Source organism: Callospermophilus lateralis, chromosome 16 (assembly GCF_048772815.1).
Source record: "Callospermophilus lateralis isolate mCalLat2 chromosome 16, mCalLat2.hap1, whole genome shotgun sequence".
NCBI lineage: Eukaryota > Metazoa > Chordata > Mammalia > Rodentia > Sciuridae > Callospermophilus > Callospermophilus lateralis.
The window spans coordinates 34,680,434-34,694,234 of record NC_135320.1 but is presented as its reverse complement, the minus strand read 5'-3'; the positions used below and the strand labels follow the sequence as shown (position 1 = coordinate 34,694,234).

The 13,801-nt window shown below is 38.8% G+C and overlaps 1 protein-coding gene across 1 annotated transcript in view; it reads left to right on the top strand.

The window, feature by feature from the left end:
• Positions 1-1,013: 1,013 nt before the first annotated feature.
• Positions 1,014-13,801, top strand: part of Ube2w (ubiquitin conjugating enzyme E2 W) — a 61,211-nt gene continuing 48,423 nt past the window's right edge. The window contains exon 1 of the mRNA XM_076835813.1: positions 1,014-1,090. Within this exon, the coding sequence (XP_076691928.1) occupies positions 1,076-1,090 (15 nt within the window). The 5' untranslated portion in view covers positions 1,014-1,075. The remainder of the gene's footprint in view (positions 1,091-13,801) is intronic.

Below are 13,801 nucleotides of genomic sequence, written 5' to 3'. Positions count from 1 at the left end.
TGTTAGCCACCTTGATTTTTTTTTTTTTTTTAAGAGATAGAGCATGAGGTGCAAGATTTTGGTTTCCACTGTCCTTTTATAAACCAATGACATCTTCAGTACTGGAAGAGCTTTTAAAAATGTGGCTTTTTATAAATGTTGGCAGAACTGGTGCAATTCTTAGGATTCTCTATGCTCAGCTTTGCCTACCCAAATTCATCTGTAGTTTGTGGTGGGCCACCAAACTTTCCACCACCAAACTGCCCACTACTAAAAAGGCTAAAGACACCTGGATATGATAAAAGATATGTGTATATTATAACGTGAAGCTGGTATATTTTTTTAAAAAAAAACCATGCCTGGGGTAAAATCTCTAAAATTTAGAATGCCATTAACACCTATTTATGATACACATGAAGTTTCCTTGGCATAAGGGAGCGGAAATCAAAAATCAAAGAAAAACTTTAAAAATCTCTCTTTTCAGACAAGTTTCATATCTACAAATATAAAAGCCCATGCCTTTAAAATACCAGTGTCGTTCTGCTCTCAATTATCATCCCGTTGTACAAGGAAAAGTGGGTCTCTTTCCCAAATAAGGAATATGAGGTTTCCAAGTCCGCGTGGAACAGAAAGAAGCCCCGGAAGTTTTTTCTGGTCCCGAGGGATAAAACTATCAAAGTGGGCTTGGTGTGAAAAACACACCCGAAAATTAAAATCTGTAAACACACCTTATAGTTGGAAGAACAAAATGAAATAGAAATAAACCGCATGGATCCAGACGCATCAGGATCTCGCAGTACAGACGGAAAAACTAACTATGTTCGGGTCAAAAGTGGAGCGGCGACTCTTAACTCACTAGGGTAGCGGGTGGGCCAGGGGCGGGCTGGGATCCGGGGTACCCACAGCTCCTTTTGCCGCGCCCCTGCCCCTCCCCCGGGCGCCCTTGCACGCCAGCCAATCCCCTTGCGCCATTCCCTTCCCATCAGAGGCCCCGCCCCCCGCGCCCGAGATGTTAGGCCCCCGCGGCGTGACGCGAGCACGGCAGCTCCGCCCCCTGCGTCTCTGGCCTCGCTGGCCTTTGGGGGATGGTTCCATCATGGCGTCAATGCAGGTGAGAAGAGTTTGCTGCATCTGGGCGGGTGAGGGAGCTGCCGAAAGGGTGTGAGCGTTCGGGCGGGGGCGGCGTCTGAGACTCCGGGACCCAAGGGCGGGCTCCGGAGCCGTCCAAATGACTGGTCTTCTCTTAGCTTCAGGGCGTCGTGGAGGGGTGAGAGGCGGCGAGAGGAAGGGCGCGGGGGGGGGGGGGGGGCGGTGTTTCGGTCGGTCGAAGCGGACACCAGCCGGCCGGGAAGTTGGGGGATAAAGAAGGCTTAGGAGGAAGAAAGGGCGAAGTTTGGTGTTGGCTCCGCGATGGTGGTCTTGGAATCGCCGCCCTGCACTCATAGAGTGCCGCGGCTGTCCTTTCTGTCAGCTCCGGGGATGCCTTTTCTTCCTCCGTGCCCGGCCTGGCGGAAGCAGCTGCGCCCGCCGTTGTCGCCCGGGCAGGGGCGGCCCTCAGAGGGGCTGAGTTGAGTGTGGGGGAGCTTGAAAAGGCGTTCCCAGAGAAGGCGTTTAGCGGCCTCTGCTCAGCCTCCCAAACTGCTCGGCCCCTTCTTTCTCTTCCCTTTGACTCTTAATCATTTGCCCGGTGGGTACCTTCTTCTGTTAGCTCGGCACTCGTGAGCAATCCTGCAGCAGCAGCCCCCCGCCCCCCAGCCTTCTGAATAAACTCCTAGGCCACGTACATCATTTGTCACCTAAGGTGCGAGCTCTGGAGGTTGGTCACTAGCCGCCTTAAACCTCTAGAGATAACTCGCCCTCTGATTTTTTTTTTCCCCCCCACAATGCCCCACCCTTACGGTCGCGGTAAGGGAGTAGCTCTTTGCCCTTCTTCCCCACACCTTTAAATGGAACCTTAATTTGGTGGAAGACGTTTGTTATCTACCTGACTGGTCTTCTGGCTTTCCAACTTAATTTGTCCCCCGGCGTCCCCCCCCCCCCCACGCGCCCCAGTCCAGGGAGTTTGTTTTTTCAGGCAAAGATGGCAACCACAGTTGTAGTTTTTCCTGCATTATCTATTCTGCATTTAATTCACAAATAAGACTAGCGGTATTTGAAACACGTGAGAAGAGAAGGTACAACTCTCCTTAGGAGTGTCAGCTGAATGCCGTTTAGAGTTTTAATACCATCCTCTTAAGAAAGAGAATACATTTTTACTAAAAGGATTTTCTTGCTTTTGTTTTTAGAAGAATAAGCAAGTGTCTGTCCTCTCCATTTTTTCCCCTATGCTAAAAGTGTTTTTCTTTCTTCATTTTCTTCCTCTTTTATTCAATACATATAATTTTTGCTTCATATTTACTTCTGTGCTTTTATGTTGTCTGTCCTATTTCTACGTATTCTTTATGATATTCTCTTTACCTTTGCTTCTCTTTGGCCTTTCCTGAAGAACAATAAAATTGCGCAAAACATTACTAGTTGAAGAGATGTCACGAAGTGGTGCAGAGAAAAACAAGGAACAATTTCAGGAAACATTATATTTCACACTAACCTCCCCTGAGATGTTGGAGAAGTTTCGTCATTTGAGGCCTAAAAAGGAACTGTGGAACACCAGTTGAACAGTAGTAGATGGCTATATTACCGCTTTAAGATTTTTATCTGTATTGAGATTAAAACATTATTTGTTATGACCAGCTGAACATTATTTGTATTAAGATAAAAACATTATTTAAGACTAAAAATTAAGATCTAAATATATACTTGTGAGAATCCTAGGGATGATTGAACCCATAACCTGGCAAATACTCTACTGCTTGAACTTTGTCTCAAGCTCTTTTTAATTTATTTTGAGGCAGGATCTAAATAAATTAGCCAGGGTGGACTCACCTGGAATTTGTAATCCTCCTGCCTCAACCTCTAGAGTATTGGGATTATAAGCAATTGCCACTACACCTGCTTTGTGACTATATTTGATATGAGAACAGGGATACCTGGTTAGGTTTATATTTCAAGTATTTGGAAGGCAGATTTGTTTTTAAGAGAGATGCCAATAGTCTTAACTTTTACTTGGTGACTTAAGCAGTGAAAAAAATATTCGACATTGCAATAGTGCATTTTCCTGTGCCTTAAGTACTACCTCAGAACAAAATATTTAAGTTAATTGTAAATTAGAAAGTGATAGTGTTGAGGAGAAGAATCATGGAAGGAAGTTAGAAAGTCAGTATTTGAGTGATTTTGGTTGGGAAAAAGTATGCTATAACACAGAATGCTGCTCTGCTGATGCCCTTATTTAAAAAGCTTTTTTCCACCAGAACTGGTGCTAGAATCCAGGGCCTCGAGCATGCTTGACAAGCATTCTACCTTGGAGCTGCATCCCTGGCCTGTAAATTTTTAACATTTTACATTAGGATATTACTGCTGCTGAAGAAGTAAAGAAAAGGTTACTTATAAAGCTGCAAGGGCTTCTTTTTTTATTTTATGACACAGTCTTACTAAATTGCTTGGAGCCTTGGCAAGTTGCTGAGTCTGGCCTGGAATTTGCAATCCTGCATCAGCCTCCCAAGTTGCTAGGATTACAGGTGTGCACTACCATGCCCTGCTGGAGGAATTGTATTTTTAAAACTTGCCATATTGGGACTAGAGTTGTGGCTCAGTGATAGAGTGCTTGCCTAGCATGTGTGAGGCCCTGAATTCCATCCTTAGCACCACATATAAATAAATAAAAGATCCATTGACAACTAAAAAAATTTTTTTTAAAAACATGCCATATTATACAAATATAATGTGGGATTTGATTACTTGATAAATGAAATTAATCTTTAGGATCAATGCAGTAAAATCAAGTAAGGATAAACAATTTTTTTACTGGTGAGTATGTATTTTAGAATTGAAATTGTAGCTACTTTAAGGTAGTCTGTCAGTGCTTCTCAATCTTTCAGGTTATGCCACATTTAGGAAAGTTTTTTTTAGTAGTACACTAAGGTGGATGAGGTTATTGAAGCCTAGAAGCACCTGGCTAGACAACTCTGTGACCAGTGGTGGGTGATCGATATTCTACTACACTTACAAGGTTAGGGAAGCTCTGTTATATGACTAAAAATCTTTAATTTGCAGTTCAAGGTAATGATTTCCCCACTTATTTGGGCTCCTAGAGGCATTCTTTCCTGATTTTTTTTCCTTCTATTTCTTCCTAGAATAGAGTCACATTGCCAAAGAACCATTCTTTTTTCTTTTTCTTTTAAAATATGTGCTTTTTAGTTGTAGTTGGATACAATACCTTTATTTTATTTATTTATCTTTATGTGATGCTGAGGATCTAACCCAGGGCCTTGGACGTTCTAAGCAAAGGGTCCACCACTGAACCAAAACCCCAGCCCAAGAAACCATTCTTATTTATTTATACTAGGGCTTGAATCTTGGGTATTTTATCACTGAGCTACATCCCCAGTCCTTTATTTATTTTGAGGCAGAGTCTCACTAAATTGAAGAGGATAACCTTGCCCTTGTGATCTTCTTACCTCAGCCTTTGAGTCACTAGGTTTATAGGCATGTGCCACTGCACCTGGCAAAAAAGCATTCCTTTTTTTTTTTTTTTTAAGTTGGAAGTTGAACCCAGGGATCCTTTGCCACTGAGCTATATCTCCAGTTCTTTTTATTTTCATTTTTATTTTTTGGTTTTGGGGTTTGAACTCAGGGGAGACTTTACCACCCAACTACATCTTCAGTGCTTTATATTTTTTATTTTGAGACAGGTTCTTGGTAAATTGCCTAGGGCCTTGCTAAGTTGCTGAGGCTGGTCTTGAACTTACAGTCGTCTTGCCTCAGCCTGCCAAATTGCTGGAATTACAGGTGTGTATCACCATGCCTAAGAAACCATTCTTTGTTTTTTTTTGATGTGGGGCAGGGTGTGCCAGGGATTTAACCCAGAGTCACATTCCCAGCCCTTTTTAAAAATGTATTTATTTATTGAGATAGGGTCTTGCTAATTTACTGAGGCTGGCTTTGAACTTGCAATCCTCCTGCCTCAGCCTCCTGAGTCACTGGGATTAAAGTCACCGCACCTGGCTAAAGAAATAATTTTTTAATTCTTGGTGATACTTAAAATTGGCAAGAGTAAAAGGAATCTACATTTAATTTTTGTTAATTCTAGAAATCTTAAAATATTACATGAAAAGTAGTTTGTAACACATCTTTAGTTGTACTAGTTTACAATTTCTGATTATTTGGTACAAATTTTCCATCCCCAACTGTAAAAGCAATTATTAAAGTGAATTTTAATTAGTTTTTTCAGTGCTGGTAATTGAACTCATGGCCTCATGTATGCTAGGCAAGCCTTTTTTATTTTATTTTGGCACAGTGACCCTGAACTTGTGATCGTCCTGCCTTAACCTCCTGAGTCTTATGGGATTACAGGTGTATGTCACCAGGTCTAGTTGTATTTTCCAATTTTAGAGTTTAGCTGCTTCATTCAGACTTCTCTTCAGTTAGAAGTTTTAAAGTATACCTGGTATATTTTTCTAATTCGATGCTATTCATTTTAGATATAGACTCTTCTTATGTTATGTCTTAAGATCTTGGAAAGTCATTGAATAAGAATTGATGCTAACTCTAAAAAAGTAGTGATATATTTGAGAGAAATAATTAAAATTGAATTACTTGTGAGTTTTCTGCATTTTTTTCCTCTTACCTAGCTGGGCTTATTAGATTGTTGGAAGGAGATTGAGATTAAGTAACAGGAGATAGAGTATAAATGTGTGTTTATTGTCAGAAGGTTTAGAAATAATGATTTGGAGTTATTCACAGCTCTGTGTTGTTCTTTACCCAAGTAATTGGATGTAGTGAATCAAAAGTTAGAAAATTGACTTGTCATTTTGGATGCTGAGTTTCATTAAGCATTGAGAACTTGAATCTTAATATCTGAGGTTTGTTGGATTCTTTAGTCATAAGGCCCCCCTGAGAGCTGTTGAAGTAGGAGCCAAGGGAAAAAGCATAGAAAGAATTGAGGATGGTCTTTGAATGCTAAATGTAAGTAGATAGTAGACCATATGTAAACAAAATAGTAGTAATCTTCTTACCTCAAAGCAGTTGATTTTGTACTCTTGCTTTTACTCAATTATCACTTTATGAGATCTTTTATTTTGGTATGAAAAGTGTTTATTTATTTAACTTTTCAAATATCTTCTCCACTGGCTATAGATTTCATGAAAGCAAAAAAAAAAAAAAAAAGTTTCCCTCTGTCCCTTAAGTGTACATATAGTAAACAGTTGTCCATCACTTGACACTTAAAAGGAATACTTCTGACTCACAAATTCTGTATTTTAAATTCTATTTCAGGGGAATTTATTAAGCAGTTCTATTAAAGTTGAATACCTGTTAAGAAGTAACTTATAATTTACATTTATATATATATTCCCAAAAGTTGCTTTTTTTCTTGACTTACGTGTTTGCCAAACTTTGAGTTTTTTCAAATATTTTTATATTTATTTTTTTCCCCTATGAATTCTTATTACTACATTGTAAAAGGGAATTTCAGATAACTTGATTTCGTTCTATAGAGACATACACTGTGATTTCTGTCCAGTAAGTCATTACTTATTTAAGTAAGTGGTTTATTTGAAATTACATAGTAACTGAGTAGTGATATCAAACTCTGAATTCGACTGATGCTATGAAGTTGTAGATAATGAACATTTTAATAAGTGTGGCATTATAGAGAAATCATTAGGATAATTAACCTTTTAATTAAAAATTAAGTCCTTACTAAAATGCTGTTTAATAGTATCTGTAGCTAGGAAAGGAGGACTGGGTTTGTGGCTCAATGGTAGAACACTTGCCTAGCACACTTGAGGCTCAATCTCCAGCAATATAAAACCAAAAAAATTAAATCTGGAGGAAATGAGAGGAACTATTTCATAGGGTTTTTAATATACAAGGTTACTCTGTGAATAAAATTTTTATTAATTTGTAGTGCTGAGTATTGAACCCAGAGCCTGCTCATGGTAGACCAACACTCATATCACTGAGCTACACCACTAGCCCTATGAATCAAATTTTAAAAAGAGATTCTTTATGTGTATACTTATGCAGTGAATAAAATTATAATGGTACATATTTTCAATTTAAAGAAAATCTTTATTATTAAGGAGAGTTTTAAAAGTGGGATGATCCAGTATCTTTCTGAAAATACATTTTGCTTAGTATTTACCTAAATTGAGCAGTTATCAGATGAATTTTATTGCATCTTCATATCAACTGTCTTCCTCATTATGAATATTATCTGCAGAATACTTGCTCATGTTTGTCAGGTGTTTAAAAATTTACTCTAAAAGGTGCTAGGGATAAAGCTCAGTGGCAGAGTGCTTGTCTTTCTGTGTAAGGCCTTAGGTTCCATCCTTAGTACTGGAGCAGGGAGCAAAACCCCTCATTTGATAGTCTTTTATCTGTGAGGCTTCCAAGTGGTTTGGGGGGTTTCTTTGATGGTTTTGGGAACAAACCTAGTGCCTCGCATATGCTAGGCCACTGCTCTACCACTGAGCTATACCCCCAGCCCTGTGAGTGTAATGTTATATCACCAACAAATAGTACATGTCTTTGAGTTGTTTATAATTCTGAGAATAGACTTTAATTTGATTTAGTTGCCATTGTAAAAAAAACTTTATTAGAAATAAAGCAGGATCTGGAATCAAAAGATCTGAAGTCCTGTCCTGTTTCATTACTTAAAAAAGTTATACTGTACAAAAATCAGCTAGGGTTTGGTGGCGCATGTCTATAATCCCATCAGCTTGGGAGGCTGAGGCAAGAGGATGGGGGAGTTCAAAGCCAGCCTCAGAACTAAGGCACTAAGCCACTCAGTAAGACCCTGTCTCTAAATGAAATACAAAATAGGGCTGGGTATTTGGCTCAGTGGTAAAAGCTCCCCTGAGTTCAACCCCCAGTACCAAAAAAAAAAAAAAAAAAAAAAATCAATGTGTGGTTTAGACAAAAGTAGATTAGCAGAAGAGTAAGCATATATGAAATTTATTTTTTATCTTTCCTGAACCTGTTTTTTGTAGTATTCTCCATGTTGGTACATAGCAACTTCATTCTTCATTTGCTCAACTAGAAATCTTGGATTCATCCTATGTCATAGACCGTCAGCAAATCACGGCAGTTCTATCTTCAAAATATAACCAGCGGACATGGTATCACACGCCTATAATCCCAGCTACTGGGGAGGCTGAAATGGGAGGATTATAAATTTGAGACCAGCCTTAGTGATTTAGCAGGGCCCTAAGCAACGTAGCAAGCCCTTGTCTCAAAATAAAAATGACTGGGGATGTGGCTCACTGTTTAAGCACCTCTGGGTTTAATCCCAGAAATCCCCCCACCCATGCCCACAAAAAAATTTTTTTTTTGATTTTGGTTTTTTAGAAATCTACTTTTGTTCCCTCTTGAATTATTCTCTGATATAGATAATCATCATCCCTTGCCTGAATTATACCATCAGCTTTATAAATGGTTTTTCTGCTTGTGCCCCTTGTCTTCTTTCAACCTATTAAGTTCAAACAAAAGTCAAATATCCTTTCTCTCACAATTCTACTGTGGCTTCCCTTTTTTAAGTATAATCCAGAATTCCTGCTATAGCTAAGGGGCCTTAACCTCACTCAGGTACTCTTATCTTTATAGCCTATTAATGACCTTAGTATTCCTGCCCCAGGGCCCTTGCCCAGGTTGTTTCCTCTGCTTTGAATGCTCTTCTCACATACCTGGAAGACTCCTTTTTACATTCTGATCCTTTTTGGAGTGTTATTCTTTCAGTAAGGTCTTTCCTACCACTGAATACAAAAATAACCCACTTGAATCAAAGTGTGAAATATGATATATCAAGAACTATGTAATGTTTTGAACAACCAACAATAAAAAAAATATTAAAAAAAAATGGACTAATGGAAGAATCATTAAAGGAAAGAAAGAAAAAAAAAATAGCCCTCCCGTCCAACACTAATAATTCCCTTCTCTGCAAAATTCTTCATATCTGTGATTTATTATTTATTAGTTTATTTACTATTGTCTCTGGATATAACTGAGTACCTGGGGATTAGTAGGTTCTCAGTAAATGTTGAATGGATAAATTTTTTTTATTTGGTGCTGGGGATTGAATGCAGGGATGCTTTACTACTGAGGTTCATCTCCAGCCCTTTTTATTGTATTTTTTAATTTCAAGACAGAGTCTTGTTAAGTTGCTGAGGGTCTTGATAAATTGCTGAAACTGGCCTCCACTTTGTGATCTCCTGCCTCAGCCTCCTGACTCACTGGGATTATAGGCATTTACCATACCTGGCTCTATAATTGGGTTTGGACTTTTAGTTTTGCCTTTTAATAGTTTGTAAACCCCCTCCCTAAAATAAGGGTGATGAAACAATCATATGAGGTAAAACTGCAGATTATTTCATTTCATGAGTTTTTGGAGTTGATTCTGAGTTGTGCTGTAGGTTTCCTAGTTTTAACTCCTCCCCTTTTTTCTTAGTTCCTATGTTGGTAATAAATGGGAAAAAGACAGATTTCTTTTGTGATTATGTGACATCTGAAGTCTCTTGTGTTTTCAGATCATAGGAAGGAGGATATAGACGTAGGATTTCCAAACAAAATAGCCAAATAAAATGTGAGCATTTTATATAAACTGTAAAAGGCAGGTTTTTTTTTTTTTTTTTTTTTTTTTCAGTTGAAATATATTTCACATATCATGAAACTTACTCTTTCAAAGTAAGTTCCTAATTCAGGGGTTTCTAATATATTCAGTTATTAACACTGTTGTTGGAACATTTTCATCGTCCTGGAAAAAAACAAAAACCTTATCTGTTAGCTGTCACTCTCAATTTTCCTTTTCCTCCAGCCTCAGAAAACCACTAATCTATTTTCTCTCTCCATGGATTTACCTATTCTGGGTACTTCATGAAAGAAATCACACTACAAGTGACCTTCTGTGACTGGCCTCTTTTACTTGTTTTTGAGGTTCATCCATATTTTTGCTCTGATCTGTACCTCTTCCCTTTTGGGGACCAAATAATAGTCTATTTTATGGTTGTATCACTGTTTATTCATTTATCAATTGATATTTGGATTATTTTTGTCACCATTTATCATTGTTTGACAATTTGGATTGTTTTCACTTTTTGGTGAACATTATTGCAATGAACATTCATGTACATATTTTTGTGTGCATATATGTTTTAATTTATTATAGATGTATGCCTACTAGTGGAGTTGCTGGATCTAACTTTCTAAGTCTATAGAGAAAAAACAACCACTGTTTTCGCCTACTCTATATGTACAACACTCACTGAAACTGGAGTTTAAGGCAAAACTAGATTCTCTGCTTTTGCTGGCAGGTGAGGTCTGCAAAAGCTGTAGGTCTCTGCGACTGAGAAAGCTTGTTCCCAGCTTGCAAAACCAGATTCTTTACCACTATCAAGTGCCATGTTGCAATCTTTATGCTGGTCTGTGCCCTCCAGTGTCGCAGCAGACCCCAGTAGCTCATCGCCAATTTCTTCTTTCTGGGTCTTGTCCTTAAAATTCGAAGAATGAAATCCACAGACACAGAAGAGTAAGTGTAAAAGAGAAGGATTTATTTAAATGGGAAGAGTCGGATCTTCAGGGCTGAGAGGGAGCCTGACGGGGGTGGGGGGGTGGGGGTGGGGGGGCTGCTTGAGTCCTCTAGTCTTGGGGTTTGTATAGCTCTTTGGCCATTGGTCCAAATTTATGCAGAGTCAGATCTTGACAAAATACTAACATTATTGGTCCAAATTTTTGCTAATCAGGTACTAACACTATTGGTAAATCCTAGAGTCTGAACTTTCCTGCAATGTCCATTCAGGTATGCCCCACTTCTGTTTTTTTGCTGCTTCTCAGGCCCACACCAGTGTGATGGGCTCTGCCAAATGTGGCCCGTGCTTGCCAATCACCCTCCAGCCTTCTCAGTCTGCTGCTGCTTCTTGGTGAAGATTAGAGGGATGTCTGTGGCTTGCATCCAGGGAGCCATATTGACCAGGACAAGGCATTAATACTACTGATACCATATATTCAGTTATTCCACACCAAAGTAGTTCTCTGACACCAGCTAGGTGTCCTATAATTCAATCCAGTAAAAACACTAACCTGAGTTAGCATAGATCCCACAGATCCTTAGTCCTACATGACTACTCCACTTTTTAGACTCCAATTACAAGTATAGGCCCAGGTTACCCACAGTTCCGACATGGCTACAAATGGGAAGTTCTAGACCACCCCCCCACCCCATCCTCCACCATTTTGGGTTCCATAATTTTTTTTTTTTTGGGCAGTGCTGGACAAGTGCTCTACCTCTGAGCTATGTCTCCAGCACCCAGGGTTGATAATTTCCTAGATGGTCTTCCAGAACCCTAGAAGACCGTCTACTCAAAACTGCCAATGTATTACAGAGGATATAAATGAATAGCCAGATGAAACTATACATACAGCAAAATTCCTAAGGGTTTTTCAGCACAGAAACTACCATCTATGAATTTGACGTCCATGCATGCTTTCTGCCTGAAGATTTCTTGGTCAATCCAGAAGCTCTACAAACACTGTTCTTTTAAATTTTTGAGGCTTTACTTTTTAAGAAGCATGATTACCATTTTTTTGCCTCTCACTAGAGGTTGGGAGGGTGGGGCTGAAAATTCCAGCCCTCTAATCACAGAATTGGTTCCTTTAGCAAACAGCCTCCATTCTGGGGCTATCCAGAAGCTTCTAGCTACCCGTCACCTCATTAATATATAAAAAAAAGAGGCTTTAGGGATTCCAAGAGCTTTAGGAGCTGTGAGCCAGGAATTTGAAAGAAATCTTATATAGCTGCCCTTTGTTATCTATGGGGAGACTGGTTCCAGGAATCCACCCCCCACCCCCTGCAAAAAAAAAATACCAAAATCCATGGATGCTCAAGTTCCTTATATAAAATGTCATAAGTACATGCATATCCTCCCATCTCCATCACCTTTAGATTACTTATAATACCAAAATATACCAAATACAATGTAATATTAGGTGATAGTCATTATACTGCATCATTTAAGGAATAACAACAAAAGTATATGTTTAGTATAGATGTATTTTCCCCCCCTTCCCCTCCAAATTTTTTTTTTTTTTTTTTTTTTTTTTTGGTACCAGGGATTGAACTCGGGCACTCAACCACTGAGCCACATCTCTATCCCTATTTGGTAATTAAATTAAATTTAAAAGGTGAAATACTACCCCTAAATTATGACTTAATTGAGCTGGCGTGCTTCCTGGATATTGGAGTTTTTCTTAGCTCCTTAGGTAATTCTAACATACAGCATAAGTGTAGGACATGTCTTCACTGCAGAGTAACAATTCAGGCAAATTATGTAAATTGGATAAATTGTATTGCATCCTCTTGGATCTGATTTAGAGTTCAGGAGACCTTAGGCATTTTTAAAAATAGAGCTTTATGGTTCATTTTGACAAAATCTTACATGTGTGGAATTAGATTTACTCAATTTCAGTCACTAGTGAACCTTTTTCTCTCTCCCCTTTTTCCTCCTCTATTATTTCTCTACTGTTTTTTTACTCATTTATGTATTTTTGGTGCTTTGTAGATATTGGGTTATTTGGGTTTTTGGCAATTTTTTTTTTTGAGTTCTTCATATATTCTGGATATTAATCCCCTGCTAGAGGAACAGTTGACAAAGATTTTCTCCCATTCTGTAGCTCTGTCTTTATGAGAAACTTTTTAATTTGATGCCATTCCATTTATTCTTGGTTTTATTTCTTAAGTTTTAGGGGTCTTAAGGAAGTCAGTTCCTGAATCAACATATTGGAAGGTTGAGCCTGTTTTTTTCTAGTAGTTATAAAGTTTCTGTTCTAATGCCTAAGTCTTGATCCACTTTGATTTGACTTTTGTACATGTGGATATCCAGTTTTCCCAGCACCATTTGTTTAAAAGGCTAAAGGCTATCTTTTCTTCATATACATAGGGCTGGAATTTTCAGCCCCACCCTCCCAACCTCTGTCAAGAGGCAAAAAGTGGAGTTGATCACCAATGTCGATGATGCTCTAACCAGTCACGCTTCTTAAAAAGTAAAGCCTCAAAATTGTATTTTGTATGTATATATATATATTTTTTGGTGTTGAACTTTTTTTTATTATTCTAATCAGTTATATATGACAGTGGAAAGCACTTTGAGAATTTTTCACTTCTGGTTGTGCATGAAGTAGAGTCACACCATTCGTGCAATCATACCCTTACCTAGGGTAATGATGTTCGTCTCATTCCACCATCTTTCCTACCCTTTTGCCCCCTCCCCTCTTCCCCTTTGCTCCATTCAAAGCTCCTCCACTTATCCTATGCACACCCCCCCCCCCCCCCCCCCCCCCGCCGCATATGGATTAGCATCCACTTGTCTATGAGAAAACATTCAGCCCCTGTTTTTTTGAGATTGGCTTATTTCACTTAGTATGATATTCTCCATCTCCACCCATTTACCTGCAAATGCCATAATTTTATTCTCTTAATGGTGAGTAATATTCCATTGTATATATGTACCAGAGTTTTTTTATCCATTCATCTATTGAAGGGCATCTAGGTTGCTTCCACAGTTTAGCAATTGTGAATTGTGCTGCTATAAACATTGAAGTGGCTGCATTACTGTAGTATGCTGTTTTTAAGTCTTTAGGGTATAGTCCAAGAAGTGGGATAGCTAGGACAAATGGTGGATCCATTCCACATTTTTTAAGAAATCGCCACACTGCTTGCACCAATTTGCAGTCCCAC